This window comes from Nicotiana sylvestris, chromosome 12, assembly GCF_000393655.2.
Source record: "Nicotiana sylvestris chromosome 12, ASM39365v2, whole genome shotgun sequence".
NCBI lineage: Eukaryota > Viridiplantae > Streptophyta > Magnoliopsida > Solanales > Solanaceae > Nicotiana > Nicotiana sylvestris.
Window position 1 is genome coordinate 127,892,105 of NC_091068.1, and position 23,709 is coordinate 127,915,813.

The 23,709-nt window shown below is 33.5% G+C and overlaps 2 protein-coding genes and 1 long non-coding RNA gene across 6 annotated transcripts; 1 reads left to right on the plus strand and 2 right to left on the minus strand.

Annotated features, from left to right (window-relative positions):
- Positions 1 to 538: 538 nt before the first annotated feature.
- Positions 539 to 3,999, minus strand: LOC138883703 (uncharacterized). Its single transcript, XM_070164408.1, has 7 exons — positions 3,404 to 3,999; positions 2,488 to 2,969; positions 2,305 to 2,396; positions 2,044 to 2,182; positions 1,787 to 1,959; positions 909 to 1,338; positions 539 to 672 (listed from the first exon to the last, which is right to left on the minus strand). The coding sequence occupies exons 1-7, from the start codon at positions 3,997 to 3,999 to the stop codon at positions 539 to 541; spliced, it is 2,046 nt and encodes a 681-aa protein (XP_070020509.1).
- A 3,620-nt stretch (positions 4,000 to 7,619) lies between these two features.
- Positions 7,620 to 8,964, minus strand: LOC104224053 (uncharacterized). 4 transcript variants are annotated; one of them, XR_710268.2, is made up of 3 exons: positions 8,461 to 8,964; positions 8,273 to 8,355; positions 7,620 to 8,073 (listed from the first exon to the last, which is right to left on the minus strand). It is a non-coding gene; the product is annotated as an uncharacterized lncRNA (long non-coding RNA). The 4 variants fall into 4 exon arrangements; XR_011404489.1 differs by having other exon boundaries at positions 7,623 to 8,044; positions 8,454 to 8,964; XR_710269.2 differs by having other exon boundaries at positions 7,624 to 8,044.
- Positions 8,965 to 17,420: 8,456 nt separating this feature from the next.
- On the plus strand, positions 17,421 to 22,862 carry LOC104234863 (cell division cycle protein 48 homolog). Its single transcript, XM_070165042.1, has 9 exons — positions 17,421 to 17,575; positions 17,683 to 17,848; positions 19,477 to 19,705; positions 20,228 to 20,994; positions 21,089 to 21,310; positions 21,395 to 21,466; positions 21,586 to 21,867; positions 21,973 to 22,332; positions 22,418 to 22,862. Exons 1-9 carry the CDS (start codon positions 17,547 to 17,549, stop codon positions 22,715 to 22,717), a joined length of 2,427 nt encoding a protein of 808 aa, XP_070021143.1. The 5' UTR covers positions 17,421 to 17,546; the 3' UTR covers positions 22,718 to 22,862.
- The last annotated feature ends 847 nt before the right edge of the window (positions 22,863 to 23,709 follow it).

Here is a 23,709-nt window from a genome sequence, read left to right on the forward strand (position 1 = left end):
GATTGTAGTGGTTTTGGTCGTAGATGCTATTTACTTACATGCTGAAATTTGGTTAAGTTTGCTTGAACAGGTTTTAGTTAACGCACATGTTAGTTACAATTTCTGAAACTTTATGTATGCTGAATGATTTTTGTTAATGCCAATTTTTGAATTGTATTCAGCTGCATAAGATCAGCTTTATCTTTCAGTATTAAGCAGTTGTATTATTCTGTTTAGCTGATTGTATTAATCTATATTATTCAGTTCAATTCAGTTGTATTAAAGTGTATTTATCAGTTGTCTATAGTTGGTATGCAAGTATATTCAGCTGCATCCATTCAGATATAACTTTGAATTGACTTGAAACAATACAAGTTATATTTATTAACTTGTATTTAGTTGTATTATTCAGCTATATTCAGCTGTATTTTTCTCTGATTTCATATGTATTCAGTTATAGTCAATTTAATTGAACTGTATTATCAACCAATAGTCAATATTATTGAACATGTTGTATTCAAATGTATTGAACAATTGAATTACCTGTATTCATCCAATGTCAGTTAAATTCAACTGTTTCAACCAGCTGTCCAGATCTGTATTCAACTGTATTACAGTGTATTCCTCCAAAGTCAATTGAATTAAACTGTATTATTAACCTATATTCAACTATATTCAACATGTTGTATTCACCTGTATTAAGGAATTGATATAGTTGTATTCAACTATACTAAGATACTCTCACAGCCACTTCATATATATTTATATATATAAAAATACTTCAACTAAATAAATTCAGAAAATATTAACGAAAGTCATTCCACGATATATTACTTCGAAAAAAGAATTTATTATAGCTGATAATGTCATAATAAGTGTTGAGAAATTGCCGAATCACCAATACATGTCAGAATACAACTATTTATTACGTGGAGCATTCCTACAAGTTCGCTTGTTATGTCCTCCCTGCCCACATATGCTACATGAATGTTGATTTTTCGGCAACAACAATTCACTTAAATTTTTGTCGCGCTTCTTCTTTGGCCTTCCAGGAGGTCTTTTCCATTTGGGTGGTAGTACAACCTCCTCTGCAACATGCTCTGGTATATTCCAGTCATTTTTGTCCGGTAACGGGTACACTGGCACATCGTATGTCATTACAATTGTAATTGGCTTGTAATAGCTAGAGCAATATTCTTCAGGCATTAAAAACTTGCTCTTCAATACAGCCCAGGCATGTGGGCATGGCAATTCATCAATTTGGAACCTCCCACAAACACATTTTCTCTCGAGCAGGCAGACTGTGTAATTCCTCCCACCATCGTTAACAGTATGTAAGTATTCAGTTGAGGGTACCACCTACATTTAAAAACAGAAATATAAATTTTGAACACATTTACATGAATTAACAAATATATACTACTGAGTTAAATGGTTACTATCAACTTCGAAAATTGCAACTTCATCCAATTTCAGTTAAATTCAGCTGATTCCAGCAACTGTATGCAACTGTATTCAACTGTATTATTGTGTATTGATCTACAGTCTGCATTTGTATGCATTTGTATTCAACCTTTTTTGAGCAATTGTATTCAAGTATTTCCAATCAATTTAAACTGTATCAATCACCTGAATTCCATTGTAATCATTATCACGTGTATACAGTCTTAATAATCACATGTATTTACCTGTATTCATCTATATTATTTACTAGTTCAAGCAAATATTCATAAAAATTAACGGGTAGTTCTGCCTAAAAAAAATTGTATTCAGTTGTATACAGCAATGCCATAAAAAATTAACTTACAGTCATACGGGTACACATGGTCACATTCAACTCCAGCATTTCCTGGTATTTTTTCCCAAGCGTCTTGTATGTCTGAGTAGCTTCTTTACGGTTACTACAATTCCAACGACCAAACATCTTCCTAACTTCTTCGAGGAAGTCATATATTGGCAATTTCCTAGCTGAAACTAGTGCTGCATTGATTGACTCAGCGATATTTGACGTTATTGTTCATCCCCTGTTAACAGGTGCATACAACCTAGCCCACTTTTCGTAACCATCTAACTCTAAGTATTCTTTCACCCTAATATCTACCTTCTCAACCTTCTCCATCAGACTATCAAATTCAGTTTGTGTGTATGCTTTTGCCATCGAGAAGTATATCTCACTCAACTTGGCATGGCTCTTTTTGAATTTCTTGTATACGTTATTCCATAGATGCCATATGCAAGCACAATGCGGTACATCCGGATACACTCTCGATACAGATTTAATGATGCTCTCATTTCTATCCGAAATAATGCACATGTTTCCCTTACATCGTATGCTATCTTGAATTGCTCAAAGAACCACGTCCAAGCAGCATCGTTCTCTGAATCAATAACACCGTATGCTAGTGGCAATATATGACCTATTTAATACAATTGAATATAATTGTTTTTAAATACATGTTTTCCAATGCTTTAAATATTAACAAATTGTATTATTGTTGAGGTACTCACCTGCACCATCCAACGTGCTTGCAGAAACGAATGTCCCGGTGTAGTAGGATTTTAGATGACTTCCGTCCACTACAACAATTGGTCTACAATGATCAAACCCCCTTATAAATGCATACAATGATATATACACGTACATGAATTCATTCTTTGACAATTTTTCCATTCTTATGTGAGAACCTGGATATGTCTTATCCATTGTATATAAGTATCCTGGTAATTTTTTGTATGAATCAGCTGGTTCACCTCTAAGAAAATTCATTGCCTTTTCTTTAGCCCTCCACACCAACATGTAGCTAACATCAACACCTAGATCTGATTTCACATCATCAATAATGTCCCTCGGAGTGTATTTCCTCTTATGGTTTGTAAGCTTTGTCCTTATAATACCACTTATAAGGCTGCTACTAGCCTGCCGCTGCTCGTACACTTTATCCTTCAGTGGACATGCATGGTTGTCATTGAATTCTCTACCTTGAATAATTCTGATTTGTTAATGCTTGAAGCCTTAAACCTCCAATCACAATCTTCTGAAATACATATTAATGCATAGCTGGAAAAAAAAGTTCATACATCAGACAACTTAACGAATCTGACATATATACTTCCTATTCATAAAGTACCAAATTGATATCTCTGTATATGTAATTTTGTATACTAACGAATTCCAATATTGTTAGATGTGATTAAATACAATAAATACAACTAAATACATTCGTATGTATAATCAAACACTTAATAACATTATAGACATAATATGAAAATAATCATAGCCACTGTTGTATTTTTTCAATAGTAAAATACACCTGAATACATATTATTAAGAATACTAAACAGATATAAATTTTCAAAGGTGTTCATCATCTGGAGGAAACACACAAATACAACTAAATACAACAAAGTTAAACAAACATCAAACCTGACAGCATTAGACCGATGAACACGGAATTCAAACCTTTGAGCTATAGCATAATTCTCCATCACCTCTTTCAATGTAGCCTTATCCTTATAAACTTGTCCAACCATAACCTCATTTTGATTAGTTTTTGAAATTATCAAATCCTTGTGGAGTTCGAACACTCCAATCGCTTCTCCTGAACTGGCAAGTTCTATAGCTAGTGTATCATCTGTATCGGAATAGTACATTTGAACTGCTTCGTCTATCTGCATAATGTCGCCTTGATTTAAACCATCTCCGGAGATAAGCTCTTTTTCCATAGTTGTAATGCACAGAGGATACATCCCAAATTCTCTGTTCTCTTTTTTCAATTCTACATACACTCTGTAACTCATATCATTGTGTATTTCCATTGGCGTGCGATTGCCTTCAACATTGTATTGTATTTTAATGGTATTTGTGCTCAAATCTATACCCAGTTGATTAGAAATTGAACCAACTAGATCATTAAAGGAAGCATACTCCTTAATCAGTATTCCCTCAATGGAAAAGTCGATATAATTGCCCTCATCGTTCCACTTTCCAGAATGACGCAACAAAACTGTCAAGCTTGCCATATATATAGAAGAGTTATACCTTCTTTTGTATATAATTTGTATCAATCGATAAGGAGGAGAAGAAAATCGCACAATATAGAAGCATGTTGCTCTGTTTCTTCGCTTCTTTCACGTTTCTGTATTTCTGAGTTTGAGAAGAATACAGATTGATGGGATAACTTTTAAGTTTGTTGAGTAAAATTAGGGAAATAAGAATTGATTTGATTTCCTTCCATTTTTAACATCTTCGCCGACCCAGATATTGCGCAGATACGTTACGTATTTAGCGCTACATACGTTTGAATACAAGTAAATACATATCAGGATTAGCTGGATTTCCTTTTTGTACGCCGCTAATTTTTGTTGTATTATTAAATACACTACCTTAAATACATTAAATACATTATAGAATTGCATAAAAGATATCTATAGGACGTAATATAGCAAAGGGTTTCTATTAATGGCTAATTAGGACTAAAAGATGGTGCTTTGTGAAAAATTCTCTTTAATATAACTAGATGGTTATGGCCCATTCTTGCACGGGCCCAACATATACATATCCTTTTTTGGTGCATTTGATAAAGCATACCAGCACTACGATTGCAAGAAATACATTTGAATCAATGGGCACAAAATCTTGCATTTTTATGTTCGATATTACAAATGATTTTATCCATTATCAGCTAGAATATCCACTCACGTGCTGGATTTAGAATTAGACGCAGGGAAAAACAAAGGAAATATACAAAACAATTTGTTATTAATAAAGTCTCGACAAACTGATGATGTGGCATGGATAGCTAAATCCATGATTCAACACATCGCTCCTACCCATCACTGTCAAATGCTATATAAAAAAGCAAAAGAGGTGGTTTCAGTAAATTTTTACTTACTAACACCAACAAATATTCACCTTAGACAAATAGAAATTTTAGGTTGAAATGTATCAAACAACAAATTCAGCAAAAAGCACAAAAAGATAGGAATACGCAAAACAACTAATAATATTGAGTCTGTTATACAAGTAGATGAGTTTGAATCTCAATTTGCTTTAGTGTGGTCAAATTATGATGTAGCACAAAAAGCATACAATATTGAATGTGAAACTCTTTCTTCCCATAAACAGGTCCATAAGACGTAGCCTTGTCCAAGGACAACATACCAAAGTATATTAGCTTTGCTATAGCAGCTCTTTTCCTTCATTCGACCAAGTACAGTTTAGTTTCCATTTTTACTGTAGTATGCTAGCAATATACATCACTTAAACGGTCCAATACATACGAATAATAGCAGAATAAAATAGTCTAGCACTTTTGAAAAGCTAACCAAAGCCTGTTTTCTATTTCTATCCCTCTAACGTGACTAACTACATTTAATCATCTGTATAGAGAAAATATTTATCCAAAAAATGCATATACATGAATGTCAGGATTCATAAATGATATGCTTTTAATTATGGCTTTCAGTTTTAAAACCAAAATTTTTCATCATGCATCAATGCACAAACTCAAAGATTCATTTTTCTAGCACTTCACTTTACAAGATTTCACAAAAAGAAACAAAATAATTGCAATGAATTTAACACACCTTCTGGTAAGTCAGATGCTTGATCTAGACAGTTAGTTTCAGGAAATAGAACTAGGTGCCGCAGAATAAGAAAAAAATTCTATCAAATAATCAGCCAATGTATGCCAAGTACTTCGAACTCATATTAACAACAGAGCTCTCAAAGGCCACATAATTGCTGAAGCGTGATTAATATTGCCTTAGAAAGAAGTCAAGACAAATTTTTTTGGGGATAAGTAATGTCAAGACCACAATCAGTTTCACCAGGCGAGTTAAATACATAAATTTACCTATTTGTATGAGGAACTCAATAAAATTACACCTTTATTGAACTAAAAGAAAATGAAGGGAAGAGAGGAAGAGTAACAGATGAATTTTTTTTATCAGATTTAAGACAAAATAAATATAAATGTCAGGACGAAGATTATTTTCTATCCAAATTACTCATATAGAATACCTGTTTACGTGGAAAACTCATCAAAATTCACCTCCTGCCTTCAAGAAAACGAAGTGAAGGAAAGAAATCATCAAGAAACTTATGGAACCAACAAACGCAACATAACAAATTAACTATCTCACTCTTCAACTTCAAAGGTTAGGGGTCATCCGCGTTCTTTTGTCTACTTCATGCCTTTTAAGAAATAAAAAAAAAGACTAATAGTGGAAAACAATAGAGAGCAATCTTAATATGATATAAAGAACTTTCACACAACTCTTGAGCAATCTCCTCAAAAGTTGATTTTTCAAAAGCAAAACATTTAGAAAAAAGGACAGCTAATACTTAAGTGTTTTAGGGTAGCAGGAGTTTCCAACAAACAAATATGGGACATCCAAATACCAAGCATCAAGAAAAATTTACTGTTGCGGAACAAGAAGCACAAAATCTGCATAGATAAATTGTTGTCTCCAACGTAAAATTTAATAACTAATGGCCATGTCATTTTATTTATTTGACACCACTTGTTACTTTGATTGAGGAATATCAATAAACTACAGGTATAACAAATACAAAATAGACACCTCCCAAATTCCATAATGTTTGTCTGAAAGTTTTAATTCATATTTGGTTATAACTCTCTCAATAGCAATTAATTATGTTCAGTTTGTAGATTATCTCTTGCATTTGTATAGTGTCCTAAAAGAGAATCATACTTTCCCTATCTTGATGCTCTTTCAATATCAATTTATCAGAAATACAACATATATTTTTGGAATGTTAGAGAAAACCGACAAATTAGAATAGTTAACGACCTATACCAAAAACTAAATGCAATGAAATCTTAGGGAGCTTTTTAATACTACAAATGTTTAGTGGTTAAGTAGCTAAGCATGCAGCATAACAAGAACACAATAGAAGCTTGAAAGATGTTAGACGAAAACTAATAATCATTTCAGTGCTCTATTGAAAATGTATAGCACATCGTGTCAGAGAGCCAGGGGACATGAAATCAAATCCATGCTCAATTCTATTCGCGTGTACAAAGCATCAAAGAACACCAAATACCATGAATGCTAAAAATATATATATAAACCCCAAGCAGCAAGAAATAAATATTACTTACTTTGTTCAAATAGAAGAACACAAATATACTTGATTTGCATATTATCTGGGTCAATTACTGTCGCCCAAAATAAAGAAAGAGAAAGGAAACATTAAACATATCAGCTTAGTGTTTTTGTTTTCATTTCAATGTAGTCATTCTCAGATCCCACTTGTGAGATTGTACTGGTTTGTTGTTGTTGTAGTCATTCCTAAACCCATTTTGAACACAGAATAAACATTGTCCGTCTTCATCTCTTAATTTTCTAATGTTGTACTTCTCATTAAAATATCTTCTTTTTTCATCTCTTAATTATCTAATATTGTACTTGTAACCTAAATTCTCTTCTTGTTTCTTTTTTATATCTCTTTTTTTTTCCAGCATTCTATCTCAAAGATTTTTCAATCAAGTAAAAGATAAATAAGTAAATAAACTTCTTCATGAAAAAGGTGAAGACAATAAACTTATCAAATTAACCTCCGCAATTTTTAAATAAAATACTTGCAACTAAGTTACACATTACTATAATTTTAAAGAGTTACACTTCCCAAAATATCAACCTAGTCATGTTACACCCAATTTTAAATTACGCGTGGTGCAACTCAAAATCCATTTCATTTCTTACACATTTGGTCTTACCCCACTCATCCGATTTTTCTTTAATTGTAGTTCATCAATAATAAATTCCTCAAACCTAAAAATTTCTTAAAATAGAGCAATCTCATTACTCACCAAAGTAACCCCAACAATTCCTTGGGGTTGCGTAAAGAAACATAATAAGAAAAGCAGTAATAACAAATCTGAACAAACACGCACAATTTCGTGAAGAACGTTAACTAAAGTTTTTCCTTTGAGCTCATAAACGTCTTCTTTGTATCTGAGCAGACAAAACATTACGATTAGCGTTGTTCATCTTCCAAAGAAAGCTCCAGCATAAGGTGCTTGCTTTTTTCTGCTATCTGCAGTTATAATATAATAGATTGAGGTCCTGCATCAAAGTTACATAATCTATAAATAAATTCAAAAAATGAGGGGTATTAATTGGCCATATAAATATTAAGAAAATTGCCAATTAACCATTAGAACCATCAGTTAACAAAATCTCCAACTCAATTATTGAAGCCCAATTTCAAACATTTCAGCCTTTAATGCCGAGATATAGTTTTTTACGGCATATGGTCAAATACCTTGGCTGCAACAATGCTCTTGTCTGTTTTTATGTCATTTTCGCTCCAGATGTTAATTCAATGTGCCCAAATCGTGTTTAAACCTATACATGAAGAAACCAAACATGCATGTCAAAAGCAGATGTACACAGTGGAAAAAATATTCCAAAAGAACAATAAATAAGAGATATCCACAAAATACCCATTACCAACAAAGAGGTGCAACAAATAACAAATGGATACAACAGGCAAAGCAAGCGACAGTGAAGAAAAATTCAACAGAACTCAGAAATGTAGCACAGACCAAGTCAAAACTGGAAGAACAAAGGAGAAATTGGAAAGCAATTCCATATTTCATCAGTATGGACTAATAGCCCGTTTGGCCAAGCTGCAAAAATCAGCTTATTTTGAAAAGTATTTTTTTTCAAAAGTGCTTTCTCACCAGTTTGTGTTTGACTAATTAGTTTGAAAAGCACTTCTGAGCAGCAATTAGTGTTTGGCCAAGTTTTAAAAAACTGCTTTTAAGCGTATTTTTCTCAAAAAAGTGCTTTTGGAAAGAAGCTACTTTTTTCTGCTTCTCCAAAACTGTTTCTGCTTCTCCTCAAAAGCACTTTTTTCCTTCCAAAAGCTTGGCCAAACGCCTTAATTTTTGGCCAAAAGTGTTTTTGGAAAAAAAAACACTTTTGGCCAGAAATAAGCTTGGTCAAACAGGCTACAAGACAGTTAAAGCTTAGAATGAAAAATCGGATCCTTCTAGAGTTTTATTTTAACAAGTAGTGACACAATTACTATTTTGCCCTTAAAAGAAGCTAGATTTACAAATATACCATTGGTCGATCATCTTCTCTCTTCTATGTAATAGAAAAATATAGATGTCTAGATATTTTTCTATTTTTTGGATTGTATTCTTTTCTTATCTTTTTAGCTTGCTACTTGACTTAATCACATGTTTCACTATTTTTCTTTTAATATAATATAGATGTCCAAATATTTTTCTATTTTTGAAATGTATTCTTTTCTTATCTATTGAATAATATATATTTGCTAACTAATTTAGAAAAAAAGATATCAAAAAATAAAATGATTCAACCAATAGATTAAGCTATATATATATATTCTCTTATGGAAATTTTAACTATAAAATAAAACTTATAATTCTAATTTGAAAATAAAAGGAAAAAAATAATTTTGTTTTACGTATAACAAAAAATAATAACTATTAAAAATATTGGTTGATTTTTTAAAGAAATAATAAAAGACTTCTCTATTAAAGTATTTATATCTAAACACTTAAACCAAATAATGAAAAAATGAAAAAGAAATAGAAAAATACAAGAATATTGGTGTATGGATTTGAACCTTGAACCTCAAGGACAAAACCATCTTCATAACTACCCTTCAACCATTGGGCCACCCAGTGGTTTCATGTATAATCACTACAAGAAATTACTAGTTTCTTTGTAGCGACCTTCAGTAGCGACCACTTCAGTTGCCACTATTGGTATGGTTTTAGTGGCGACTCAAAAATGTTGCCACAAATAGTGAAAGCTTTAGCAGCGACTACGGTAGCCGTTACAAAAAGTAAATTTTTAGTGGCGACTTTATTAAAGTCGCTTCTAATTTACATTAATTCTTTAATTCCTCCTAAAATAAAAATTTTATTTGTAGCGGCCAATCAAAAGTTGCCACAAAAGGTCTATTGAGGCGATTGAGTCGCCTCTAATTCTTTCATCATAAAATTAGAAAACTATAATTTTAAGTAAATGCTTCCTGCCTTTTTTTATTTCTCTCATTTACCCAAATCGTTCATCTCTTTCTGCCAAAACCCTAGAACTCTGATGGCCATTTAAAACTCTCCATTTTCCCAAATCCCTTCACCACCTTCTTCTGAAATTCTTATTGGTTTCCATGAGAGCCATTAAGAGCCCACCTTCTCTCTATATAGCTCGAATCGTTGATGTTGGAGAAGATTCCGAGTTGAGAGATGGAATAGAAGATGGAAGCAATCTATTTGTTTTTGGAGAGGAACTTACGTATCTTCAGTACGCCTAGAACTTAGGTATTTTCCTCATTTCCTTTGAGGTTTGCAACTTGGAGATTTTCTTTTTGGTATTTTACTTTCTAGTTTATTTCTCAACGTTCTTCCTTATTTATGCCTGTATTAATTCGGATTTTTAGAGTGTGATAGGAAACTTTTGTTGCTGAAACTTGATATTTAATACTATATATTTTGTTTGGATTTTTTTCTCAAATCTGGTAAAAATGTATTATTGAACAGAGAAGTTGGATTTCTTTGAAGATTCTTGGAAACTTCTGCTCTTGAGTTTTAGGGTTAATGTCAATTTTAGTTTTTGATTTGGAGGAGCATATGAAATTTGATATGAAATTGTGGAATGGATAGGATGATGACAGATCTAGTGATGGGTTTGTATGTTATTTCCCAATTAGTATAATTTATGGATGCTCAAAATGTTTTGGATTTATTGCCGGTTTGGTATCGCAAGTCTATGTTCATTGTAGTGATTTTCATTATGGGTAGAATGCTAATTTTACCATCAATCGTATATTGCTGCTCTTATAGAAAGAGTCTTTCTTTTGATTGTATAAATGTCACAAGTTTTTGTTAAGATTCATTGATGTTGTTCAATAAGATTTGTAGTTATTTATTTTCTTCTATAATCTATGATTGGGCCTTCTGTTGTGCCTCTATTTATTATAGGGGTGTTCAAATTTTGGATATAGTTGTTTTATTGTTTGATCATATATACTAAATTGCCATAGGCTTTACAAAGTTAATTACCTTTTTTATTTCATTCTTTCATTATATTTTACTGCCTTTCCTTGGGGAGACGGGAGTATAAGTGGAGCTTCTAAGATTCACTATTGGTATTACTTTTAGGATGCCACACAAAAGGAAATTGATTCATTGGTTACACTAGGATGTCAATGCCTAATGAATCATTTTCAGTGAGTACTCAATGAATGAAAAACATGTTGTCAAGAATTTCATATTTGTTCTTCTTTAGATTAAAGTTGGAGTTGTACTAGATATAATATTTATAATAAAAGTATTATGGGGCAGTAACTCTCACTATTAGAATGCCAACACTAATAAATTGCCCTTATGATATAGAAGAGCAGTGAAAATTTGACTTACATTATAAATACTTTTTTCAGAAATCTACAATGGTGTTCTTTGGTTTGGGTGTTTTCATCAAAGCTAATCTTCGTTTTGATTCATAACTCCATTTGAGTTCTGATTATGTCCATAAATATCATGGCTTTGGAAAATCCTATTCCATTTAAGAGATACTATTTGTATAAGGAAAAATCTTATTCCTTTTAGCTAATATGTATTTTGGTTCTTTTCCATTTAAGAGACTATACAAATACGGTTTATTGTTGTTCCTAAAGATTCTATTTGTATTGGAAAATCTGACTTCAGTTTTTTCACCCATGACTTAGAAACTATGCTTTAGTAAAACGCCATGAATCAGTAGCTAATTTGATAGAAAACTAAATTTTGTTATTTTCTCGACTATACCATGCACGAACATGTGTATAACTTGGAAAAATATTATCATAATAATTCTACGGACATTACTCGTCTGAAGGACGCATAAGGCCGAGCTATGTTTTTTAATCCAATCTAGAACATGATTTGGTCTGCTCTTCTTCGCTACTATTAAAATATTTCTCAAGGAATTTATTTAGGATATGACAAATTAAGTGACCTGAAGGGATTTTCATTTATTTGTACTATTTTTGACTTGTTGTTTGGAGTCTATTCCCATGTATACATAAAACTCATCACCAGTAGGTGTTCTATGCTATATTTAGGTGCAGAGCTAAATAAAAAAGAATACTTACTGAATGATGATTAAAATGTGGAGTACATCTTCTTCTTTTTTTTAAGTCAGGTCTTCAAGAAATATGATTAGCTTCCTGTTATGCCTTAATATGTCATAACCTTGAGTAGTTGTATAAATCTGGAAACATGTTCTATGAGTAAAACTGCAATCTTCATGGGTCTGTTTTCATCTAAACTCTATTAAACATGTTCTTAGTTAGGATGGCATGTGTGTGTTAATATGTGAACTTTCATCTTAAAGTTTCTTTGGTAAACTGGTTACTGCTTGCTAGTGAAAATTATAGGTCTTAATAAGACACTTTTTGCATAATATGTATGTTATTTTCAAGTCTTTACAACTAGAGTTGACACATTGAGAATTTATATCCATTGATGTCTGATATGTCGTTTAAAAAATCATATTGCAATTTTGAATAGTCTATTTTATTGACTTAAATGTAGTCGAAATACAACTTCAAATGTTGTGCTTGATTCCGAAAAGCTTGATTTTGTACTACTTTATATATGTGAAGTACCTGATGGTCATCTTTGGTTTGTTTTCTTGCTAAATTTGGACAATGTGAGGAATTAAGATACCTACACTTTAAAAAATAGGTAATTGTACGTAACGTGTTTGTTTTTGCCTCATAATAGAAATGTTTGGTATTTTGTCTCTGCTTCACCTTCTATGTGCCGGAAATATTCCTCACTCTCTAAGTTTTTCTTTTGACGTTTAAATGCATATAAGAGTCCTTTCCAAAGAATATTTATAAATTAGGTATACACTAATAGTGAAAACGACATCTTTGTATTGACGATTCTATATGTTGTTACCTCTTTTGAATCCGTCCCTTTACTAGCTTAATTTGTTGAGTTGTTAGCTTTATTGGAACTCTTCCTTGGGTCAATTGATGGTTCATATAAATAAGGAGCAATAAATATGATAGATAAGATTAGATTGTCATAACATTTCTAAGAGGAATTAACTTATTCCACTTGGTTGGTTCTGCTAGTTAAAGAAAATCCTGCCACTAAGACTTGAAATGCTGGGTTGTTGAATGGGTGAATAAACCTGGCACTCTTAGAGTTGCTCTTAAGAGTTAGTATACATTTCCAATGCCTCTGGATCTACTTCTAGCGGTTAATGTATTTGATATTGGTAGCTTTTCCTATATAGCCTTTTTGATATCAAACTTTCTTTTCCTAATAGCTAATAAAATAGTTAAATCAAGTGTGATCACCCTTTTTGCTATTATCTTTAAATTATGAGATTGTCAAAGTAATTATGTGTAATTTTTCCTTAATAACAGGGACAAGGTTTCTTAAACGTGATCACAAGCGGCATTGACCAAGGAGGAGATTGAAGACACTTAATATTCTACTTTTTCTTTTTTATCGTATGTATATGCGTACAATGATAACGAACAATGAAGTATTGTGTAGTATATATTTAACTAACTTTGTATTCATGAAAGTATTTATAATATTTGACTTTGAGATATGTTTTTATTGGTTGTTCAATAATTTTGGATGCTTTATATATTGATAGCAATTTGGTAGAAATGTATTTGAATTTTGACCATTATATTTTTTGGGAAAATAGGTTTTTAGTGGCGACATAACCTTGTTGCAAAAGCAATCAGTATTTACGGCCATCAACGTTGCCACTAAATTTCAAGATATTGTAGCGACGAGAGGTGCCACTGAAACTATAGAAGTTTTAGTGGCGACTGTAGTCGCTACTACTTGTAATCCTTTAGTGTCGACCTACCAAAAATTTGGTTTGGGAAACACTTTTTTGTCGCATATTTATTCACTATTTGTAGCGACTACAGTCGCTACAAATATGTCTTTTTGTAGCGCCCCAAGGAGTTGCCACAAAAAACATTCAGTAACGGTTGTACCTGCAGCAACCCTAAGGTCGCTCCTATATATCGTTAGCGGCGACTTTGTGGGTTTTTTTAGCGACTTTAGTCGCCACTAAAAGTCTAATTTCTTGTAGTGAATGTGGTGATTTCATGCTTTATATATATAACGCAGTTAATACATGCGATATACATATAGAACCGCGCTATACTTTAGGGAAGAAGAAGAAGAAGAAGAAGAAGAAGAAGAAGACAACTAGTATAATAGAGTTCAACTTCTTATAAATTTAACGTAAAGGTTCAACAAATTGAAGAAACAATGCAGTCTTTGAATATTCATGGAGATGGAGCTTTTGACATTTAGAGCTTATTTTGCATATGATAATGAAGAAAGAGATAGGCAAATCGGATATAAAAGCGGGCCCGATGGTAAGATTTATTATCGTTAAAATGGGACTAAAATTATAGCCTCACGCGCAACCTGGGTGTGGAAATTCACTCAATGTGACAAGTCAGCATTTTGTATTTAAGTAACACATGAAGGAATGAGTTGAGTGTCAAAATAGAAAAGGCTAAAGTAAATGTATCAAAATTAAAAGCAAAGCCGAGTTTAAGGGGTCATTTAAGGGTTTTGCCTAAATTTTATCACTAGTAATTGACATATCTAAAGATAATAATGCCCAGTTCATACTCAAATTCTGAGCCCGCCTTGCTTCCAAATAATTAAGTTCTCATGCTCAAAATTCGAGTACGAATCGACAAAGTAATATTAACAACCCTCTTTTTACCCGTAAATTCAGTGTCATATGACTTGTTCTAGACACAGTCAGGGTAAGGCCAATGTAATATTGAAACTTACCTCAAGGCTCAGGTCATAGACTTGCATATTTTTGCGATTGAAATAAAATAATGAAATATGCTCTCTCCCTCCCATTTTATGTAAAGGGGTTTCCAGTATGAGGATCAAGCCTAACCTTAGTGCGAATTTAGGTATATTTTTTTTAACTCTTTTGAATTAAAATTTATATATTTTAATGTGAAAAGTGCTATGAATAAACAAAGTTAATAATTTAAAATATTTAAAAAGAGTTCGAGAAATTATAATGTGTAATAGAGCAAAATAAATTCTTTTTAGGCAAAATACATAGTTTACTCATCAACCTTGCAACGAAACTCTTATTACACACCTTTCCTTCACGAGAAACCTTTTAACACGCAACCTTTCAAAAGTGTATCTAAGACACACTACTTAGACACGTTTCAAGCCTCAAGTATAACATTCTAATTTTTGTTTTCGTTGTAACAAGATAACATTCTTGGGATTCAATATAATATTCTAATTATATTGAGATTTTGCTGCAAAGTCGATAGGTAAACTATTGAATCCCCCTTGCAAGGATAAAGTCCAATGAAGCGGTAACAAGATTTAAAAAGTGTTTTAGGTCACATTTCAAGCCTCAAGTGTAACATTCTAATTTTTGTTATTTTCTTAAATTCTTTTACGGAAAAGTGCCAGAACTGTCCCTGAAGTATCAAAATTGGTACAAAAATGTCCTTCGTCCACCTATTTGTATAAAAATGCCCCTACTGTTATTTTTTGGGCTCAACATTACCCTTATTACTAATAGAAAATTCTGAAGAAAATAAAAAAAATTAATTAATATCTACGTGTAACCGTCCCATTGGCCTAACGTAAACCTTAAGTTAAATTATAATTAAACCCATATGTAAGCCTCCCGGATATTGACCTGCCCCAATTTTAAAACATAACTCTCTCTCTCACACACACACACCCTCTCTCTCTCTCACCTTTGTCTCTTCGCCATTTCGTTTTAATGAGCATTTTTTGTACGAGTGTATGTCTACGATTATTCATGAGGCAAATCCAAAATTGAGTTCTCTATTAGAATAATTTTTATGGAAGATGGAAGGAAGTGCCATACTCTTCTTTATGTAAAAAATTTAGATTCTTTTTGTTTATGTAATGGGTATTTTTTTTCCAGATGACTCTTCAGTAGCCCAGGGTGATCTGATCCCATTGTATTTTTTTTATTTGAAATTTCGGGTGGTTTTCTTTATTATTTTTTGTCATTCCTCTATGAAAATCTAAGGATTTTGTTTAATCTTTTTTATTGTTTATGTAATTTGTATTTTTATTTTTAATTTATTTTACTATTTGTTCTATTAATATTTAAGCTTTTCTGTTCTTTGTAACGGGTATTGTGCAATTATCACATATCATACACATTGGGTTCATATGATGTACTAATAATAGTTGGCAATTCTTTAAATAATTTCTTTACTAGTATTTGTTTTCTTCTTTTGAAATCATTTTTGTTATTATGGATTTACTTTTTTTTCGATTAGATTACTGCGCTAAGTCTAGTAAAAAAAAGATTTTCTATCCATAATTTGCAAGTGAGATTGGTTGTTGTGTTTGTTGCTATTTCCGGCGGATCTGTGGATTCCGCCCAAGTAGAACCGAGGAGAAGAAGAACAAGGGGAGAGAGAGAGTTATGTTTTAGAATCAGAGCGGGTCTATATTCGGACGAATTATGGGTGAGTTTAATAATATTTTGGTTGAAGTTCAAGTTAGGTCAATGGAATGGTGACGTGTGGATATTAATTAAAAAAAAAGAAATTAAAATTTTTTTGTTAGTAACGAGGGTAATGTTGAGCCAAAAAAATAACACTAAAGGCATTTTTATTCAAATAGATGGACAGGGGACATTTTTATACTAATTTCAGATAGTTTAAGGGCAATTTTGGACTTTTTCCCGATTCTTTTATACAAAATTTTTGGCTCCGCGTACAATCGCTTCCAACTAGTTGGAATTGAGATGACATTGATTGACTGATTAATACTAAAGTGATACCATAATTATAGTGCACATGTCAAATTAACTTTTAATTAAAATAAGAAAGCAGAGAAAATTAATTTGCTTATTATTAATTATTATTGCTTAAAATTTATTGTTGCTAGTGTATCTGAATTTTTTTCTTGTTCGAATTAAATTGCTGGAAGATGCTAGGCCAAAGAAAAAAATTCTAGAAATTGGACTGGTCACATAATAGAAGCAACGACAACAACAACACAAACAACCCATTATAATCTTATTTAGTGGGGTCTTTTAGTGTATATGCAAATCTTACCCCTATCCGGAGTAGAGATGTTGTTTCCAAATAGATCTCCGGCATCCTTTCCTCTAAGAACTTCCAATCTTGCTCTTGAGGAGACTCAAACTCACAACCTCTTGATTAGAAGTGCAGGTTGCTTATCATCGGAGCAACTCGTCTCGACAAAGGAAATAGAAGCAGTGATAATATTTGCTTTTCTTTTAAAGAAAAGAAAGAAGAAGTGCTTAATATCCCTCTTAAACAATGAAAAGGAAAAAGAAAAAAAAAATACTTAAGTGATAAAATCAAAACAAAAACAAAAACAAAAAAGGATTTCTTTCCTAACAAGAAATGGAGTAACACTCTTTATATAAACTCCTCGTTTCCCCACCCATGGGCAGATCCTTCAAACATTACACAAAATCAGAAACTCTTCAGAGACCTATCAACTTCTGCAAAAATCATGACTAACAAAGCTGAATCCTCCGATTCGTAAGTACCCTTTTTCCCGATCTTTACAACGAAACAACACGTTGTAGATTTAGTTTGTGATTTTGATCTTCGATTTTGTTGTGGTATTTATGTAAATATGTGTACAGGAAAGGGACAAAGAGGGACTATAGTACGGCGATATTGGAGAGGAAGAAGTCGCCTAATCGCCTTGTTGTTGATGAAGCAATCAACGATGACAACTCTGTTGTTGCTCTTCACCCTGATACTATGGAGAAGCTTCAGCTTTTTCGCGGTGACACTATCCTGATCAAGGTCAGATTTTTGCCCTTTATTTTGCTAGAATTAGTTGAATATTTTGGGTTTAGCTGTGCAAGTTTTTAAACTTTGTTAGCTTTTGTGGGTTTAAGTCGAGTTTGATGAGGTCTTAGTTCTGCAATCTTGATAAAGGCCTGGTTTTTACCCATGTTTTGTTAAAATTACTTCAATTTTCTGTGTTTAGCTGTGCAAGTATTAAACTTTGTTAGCTTTGTGGATTTAAACCTCACCCATTGTATAAGGGATTAGACGGGGTTTTAGTAATTTGTACTATGATTTTTGATAATCACGGTTAATGTGAGAGTTTTTTTGGAATTAATTGAATAATTTGTGTCTAGTTGTGCAACTTTTTAACTTTGTTAGCTTATTGTGTGTCTCACTCATTATATAAGTTCTGAATTTTAACCATGATTTTGTTAGAAGTTACTTGATCTTTCTGTGTTTAGCTCTGCGAGTTTTGAACATTGGTAGCTTTTGTGGGTTTAAGACTCACTGGTTATATAAGGGGTTTGATGAATTTTAGTTCTTTCTACTATGATTTTTGATAATGGCGGTCAATGTGTAAGTTTTGGATTGGGATTCTGGAGTTTTGCTTGGATATCTGAATTTGGGTTTTGGGTTTCTGAATTCTTGATCAAGATCTGGCTTTTACCCATGATTTTGTTCAAATTACTTTAATTTGCTGTTTTTAGCTGTCAAACGTTTAAACTTTGGTAGCTTTTTTGGTTAAATTTCACACATGATATGATGGTTTTAGGATAATGTTGATGTGTGGAAAAAACTTAGGTTTTCAGATTTTGTCTCAAATCCTGAATTTGGATTTAGGGTTTATTTTGTATTTATTTTAAAATCTGTGTTTATTTGCTTTACAATTAGGTGATAATTATTAAAATCTGTCTTTGCTCTGTTTTTGTGTTTATTTTGTATCTTTTGAAGAGATTAATAGGGTGTTTGGCTAAGCTTATAAGTTGGTCAAACTGGCTTATAAGCACTTTTTGGCTTATCTACGCGATTGGTAAAATTAAAAGTGCTTATAAGTTAAGTGCTTATAAGCCAAAAATAGGTTGGTCTCCCCCAACTTATCAAATTTCAGCTTATAAGCACTTTAAGTTTGACCAAAATATTTACTATTTTATCCCTAAAATACTTCTTTTTAAAACAAAACTCTTCGAATACCCAGTTCTTCAGCTGCATCTTATTAATTTCAGCACTTTTATCCAAACAAGTAACTGCTTATTTTTTAAATCAGTTTCAGCACTTAAAAGTGTTTTTCAGCACCTAATGCTTATCAGCTAATCTAAATCAGCTAAGCCAAACGGGCTCTAAGTGATTAACGTGACCACATGCTGAAGGTTTTTGGTTGTCTTTATGCCCCTTTTTTGTTTCCCCCCCCCCCCCCCAAAGTTCAGATGAGTAGATTTGGTTAGTCCTAGTGATTGTACTTCTTTATGCTACATGAGATGCAAACTTGAGAATATATTGGTTTACTTTGTAATGCCACTATATTATGGTGATCCAAGAAGAGCCTGATAATAACCTGGATGCTGGGATATGAATCATATGATTATTATGAGGATCTTATGGTTATACACAGTTTAATTTCTGAACTTTGGTTTGGTTTATAGGGTAAGAAGAGAAAAGATACAATCTGCATAGCTCTTGCTGATGACACCTGTGACGAGCCGAAGATCAGGATGAACAAGGTTGTCAGAAATAACCTAAGGGTTCGACTTGGTGATGTTGTCTCTGTGCATCAGTGTCCTGATGTCAAGTATGGCAAACGTGTACACATTCTTCCCATTGATGATACCATTGAAGGGGTCACTGGGAACCTCTTCGATGCTTACTTAAAACGTAAGTGTTCAGATGTTTTTTGATTTCTTCTTAATATTACCTTGCTACTGCTTTGACCTGCATGAACTGCCTTGCTACTGCTTTGAATTTGGAAGTGCGATTAGGTGTACGTACACACATAATAAAGAGGCCAGACTTAGCTTATAATATACTGTAGTAAGATAAATTCTCTTTGCAGAGGCTCTGTGCCATTCATCTTGCCTATGAAACCTTCTTTATAACTCATATTAAGCAAACTAACAACATTAGTATCGCTCCATGTGGTGATTCATCGAAGCTTCTTTTATTTTGGAGGTGAGAACTGACAAGCAGAACAAGATCAGATTCTTGTCATGCATTTTTATCTATTCTAATATCTTCTCAATTTTGAAATTTTTGGTGATGAAGACTTTAGATACACTAGCAGTTTTTATGAGTATTCATAATCAGCACTCATGTTTCTTGTTAAAGTAATGTGTTTCTGTCATAGTTGTGTAGACAAATGCTGATATGCTATTACTTCTTTATTTTGTTCTTCTGCAGCCTATTTCCTTGAAGCATACAGACCAGTGAGGAAGGGTGATCTTTTCCTGGTAAGGGGAGGGATGAGAAGTGTGGAGTTCAAGGTTATTGAGACTGATCCTCCTGAATATTGTGTTGTTGCCCCTGATACTGAGATATTTTGTGAGGGTGAACCTGTGAGTAGGGAAGACGAGAATAGGCTAGATGAGATCGGCTATGATGATGTTGGGGGCGTGCGTAAACAAATGGCTCAAATACGGGAGCTTGTTGAGCTTCCACTAAGGCACCCACAACTCTTCAAATCCATTGGTGTCAAGCCTCCCAAAGGAATTCTGTTGTATGGACCTCCTGGATCTGGAAAGACTTTAATAGCCCGAGCAGTTGCAAATGAGACTGGTGCGTTCTTCTTCTGTATTAATGGTCCAGAGATCATGTCAAAATTGGCTGGAGAAAGTGAAAGCAATCTTAGGAAAGCATTTGAGGAAGCTGAAAAGAATGCACCATCAATCATTTTTATCGACGAAATTGACTCAATAGCTCCTAAACGTGAGAAGACACATGGAGAGGTTGAGAGGAGGATTGTCTCCCAGCTTTTGACATTGATGGATGGTCTCAAATCACGTGCCCATGTAATTGTTATGGGTGCCACTAATCGCCCCAATAGCATTGATCCTGCCTTAAGAAGGTTTGGCAGGTTTGACAGAGAAATAGACATTGGTGTTCCAGATGAAGTGGGGCGTCTCGAGGTGCTCCGTATCCATACGAAGAACATGAAGCTTGCTGAAGAAGTAATTTCACCTCTTAATTTTTTGCTGTTTTCAAATCTTCTCCATTCCAAGAAGGAGTTGCATTTTGTTGACTTTGAGATTTCTTTCTTTGCAGGTTGATTTAGAAAGAATTGGCAAGGACACACATGGTTATGTCGGTGCTGATTTAGCAGCTTTGTGTACCGAGGCTGCACTTCAGTGCATCAGAGAGAAGATGGACGTGATAGATTTGGAGGATGAGACCATTGATGCAGAGATACTGAACTCCATGGCTGTGACAAATGAGCACTTCCAAACTGCTCTTGGAACGAGCAATCCCTCTGCCTTGCGTGAAACTGTATGTCTAAACTTCTCTCGTAATCTGTTTAGGACGCTACTAAATTTGCATTTGAATCTAACTATGTAGCTTTTGGTTGAGCAGGTTGTTGAAGTTCCCAATGTCTCTTGGGAGGACATTGGAGGCCTTGAGAATGTCAAGCGTGAGCTCCAAGAGGTACTTCTATATACTGAACATACTGGTGATTCATATTAGGGTCCTGATGAAATTACCATATTAATTTATTTCAATCTGTTATTTTTAATTGTTTTGTTTAAATTCAACTTGTTGACCAGACTGTTCAATATCCGGTGGAACATCCTGAGAAATTCGAGAAGTTTGGTATGTCTCCATCAAAGGGAGTCCTGTTCTACGGCCCACCCGGATGTGGGAAAACTTTGCTTGCGAAGGCCATTGCAAATGAATGTCAGGCCAACTTCATCAGTGTCAAGGGTCCAGAATTGCTTACCATGTGGTTTGGAGAGAGTGAAGCCAATGTTAGAGAAATATTTGACAAGGCTCGACAGTCTGCTCCGTGTGTCCTATTCTTTGATGAGCTGGATTCTATCGCCACACAGGTGTGTTATCTCGTTTGCAACCAGTAATCTATGACTATGCTAATTTCACTTTTTTCTTTGTGGATCATTTGTTTTTTATATTAATGACTGGACTTAAATTTTCAGAGAGGAAGTAGTGTGGGAGATGCTGGTGGAGCTGCTGATAGGGTTTTGAATCAACTCCTTACTGAAATGGATGGCATGAATGCTAAGAAGACAGTATTCATTATTGGCGCAACCAACAGGCCCGACATTATTGATCCTGCACTTCTACGGCCTGGTCGTCTTGATCAGTTGATTTATATTCCTCTCCCCGATGAAGACTCTCGTCACCAAATTTTCAAGGCGTGCCTAAGAAAGTCACCCCTTTCTAAGGATATCGATCTAAGAGCTCTAGCGAAGTACACACAGGGCTTCAGTGGAGCTGACATAACAGAAATCTGTCAACGCGCTTGCAAATACGCTATCAGAGAAAACATTGAGAAAGTAAGTGCCCTAGATCTTCTCATCCTTTGGTACCTATGAATGTAGTCATTGATTTTGGAAAACTAATGCGGATGTGTTTTTGCAGGACATTGAGAGGGAGAAAAGGAGAAGCGAGAATCCTGAGGCCATGGAGGAAGACGTTGATGATGAGGTAGCAGAGATCAAGCCTGCTCATTTTGAGGAATCAATGAAGTATGCTAGGAGGAGTGTTAGTGACGCAGATATTCGCAAGTACCAGGCCTTTGCTCAAACGTTGCAGCAGTCTAGAGGTTTTGGTACTGAATTCCGATTCTCAGAGACGAGCACGGCAGGAGGAGCAACTGGAACTGCTGATCCTTTTGCAACTTCAGCTGGTGGAGCAGATGAAGATGACCTGTATAGTTAGATTGTCAAAAGTTCTATTTTCTTATTTTACATTGCAACCCTGTAAAATGGGCTTATTACTCCGCTCGAAATCCCTCCTTTGCTCTCAGTTTATAATTTATACTTGGATCTTCTATAGCCATCGATTAAAAGATTTTTTTGTTCTATTATTCTCTACATATTATACCTGCTGCTGATAAATGATTAAACCAAGGCAGGGTATGCAATGCAGTTATGGTTTTACTTCATTAGCAGCTGCTAACGTTTGCTCAATTTCCTACGTCTATTAGAATGCTGCATTTGGGTTGGAAATTTTGTTTTGAGATAAGTGTAACCCTTTACATTTAACAAAAAAGGTATTTACTTGAAGGGGGCATGCAGTTTAACATGGTAATCCTGATGTGAATTGTTTCTTTAATCAGATTAAAATCTTGAGGCAGTTTAGTTCTCTAGATATTTTATCGTCTGAATCAATAGTCACAAACGTTATCACATGTAATATCACAACTTTTAAAAGCTTTTGTATTCTTAAAAAATTTGTATCTTGTCAAATAAGCTCATATAAATTGAAAGAGTATAATCTTTCTTTTCGTGTATGTGTTAAATTTGCATCAGTATAATGTCCAAGTCTGATGGTGGAAAATTCGAGACTTGAGCTAAACACAACCACGTATCCCAAATGATATACATAATACATACTACACATTTGTTTTATTTTAGTTAAAACGATGACCAAAATAGGGTACTACTAGTGGTGTACTAATGGACTTTTGTGCCATCTTTTATAAGCTAAAACTCTACCTACTTTTCATCTTTTTCTTTGCAACTTATAGACCACGTGGGTGTTGGGATATATACTATTAACCATGAGTTTGGTTTAGATATAGTATTTATTATGAAATAATTGTTTATTCAGTTTTAATAAAGTTTTAAATAGATCATATAATAGTTTGTGTCCTTTGCTTATATAGTAGATGATTTAGTGTATAGAGTTTAGCTTATACACGGAAGATT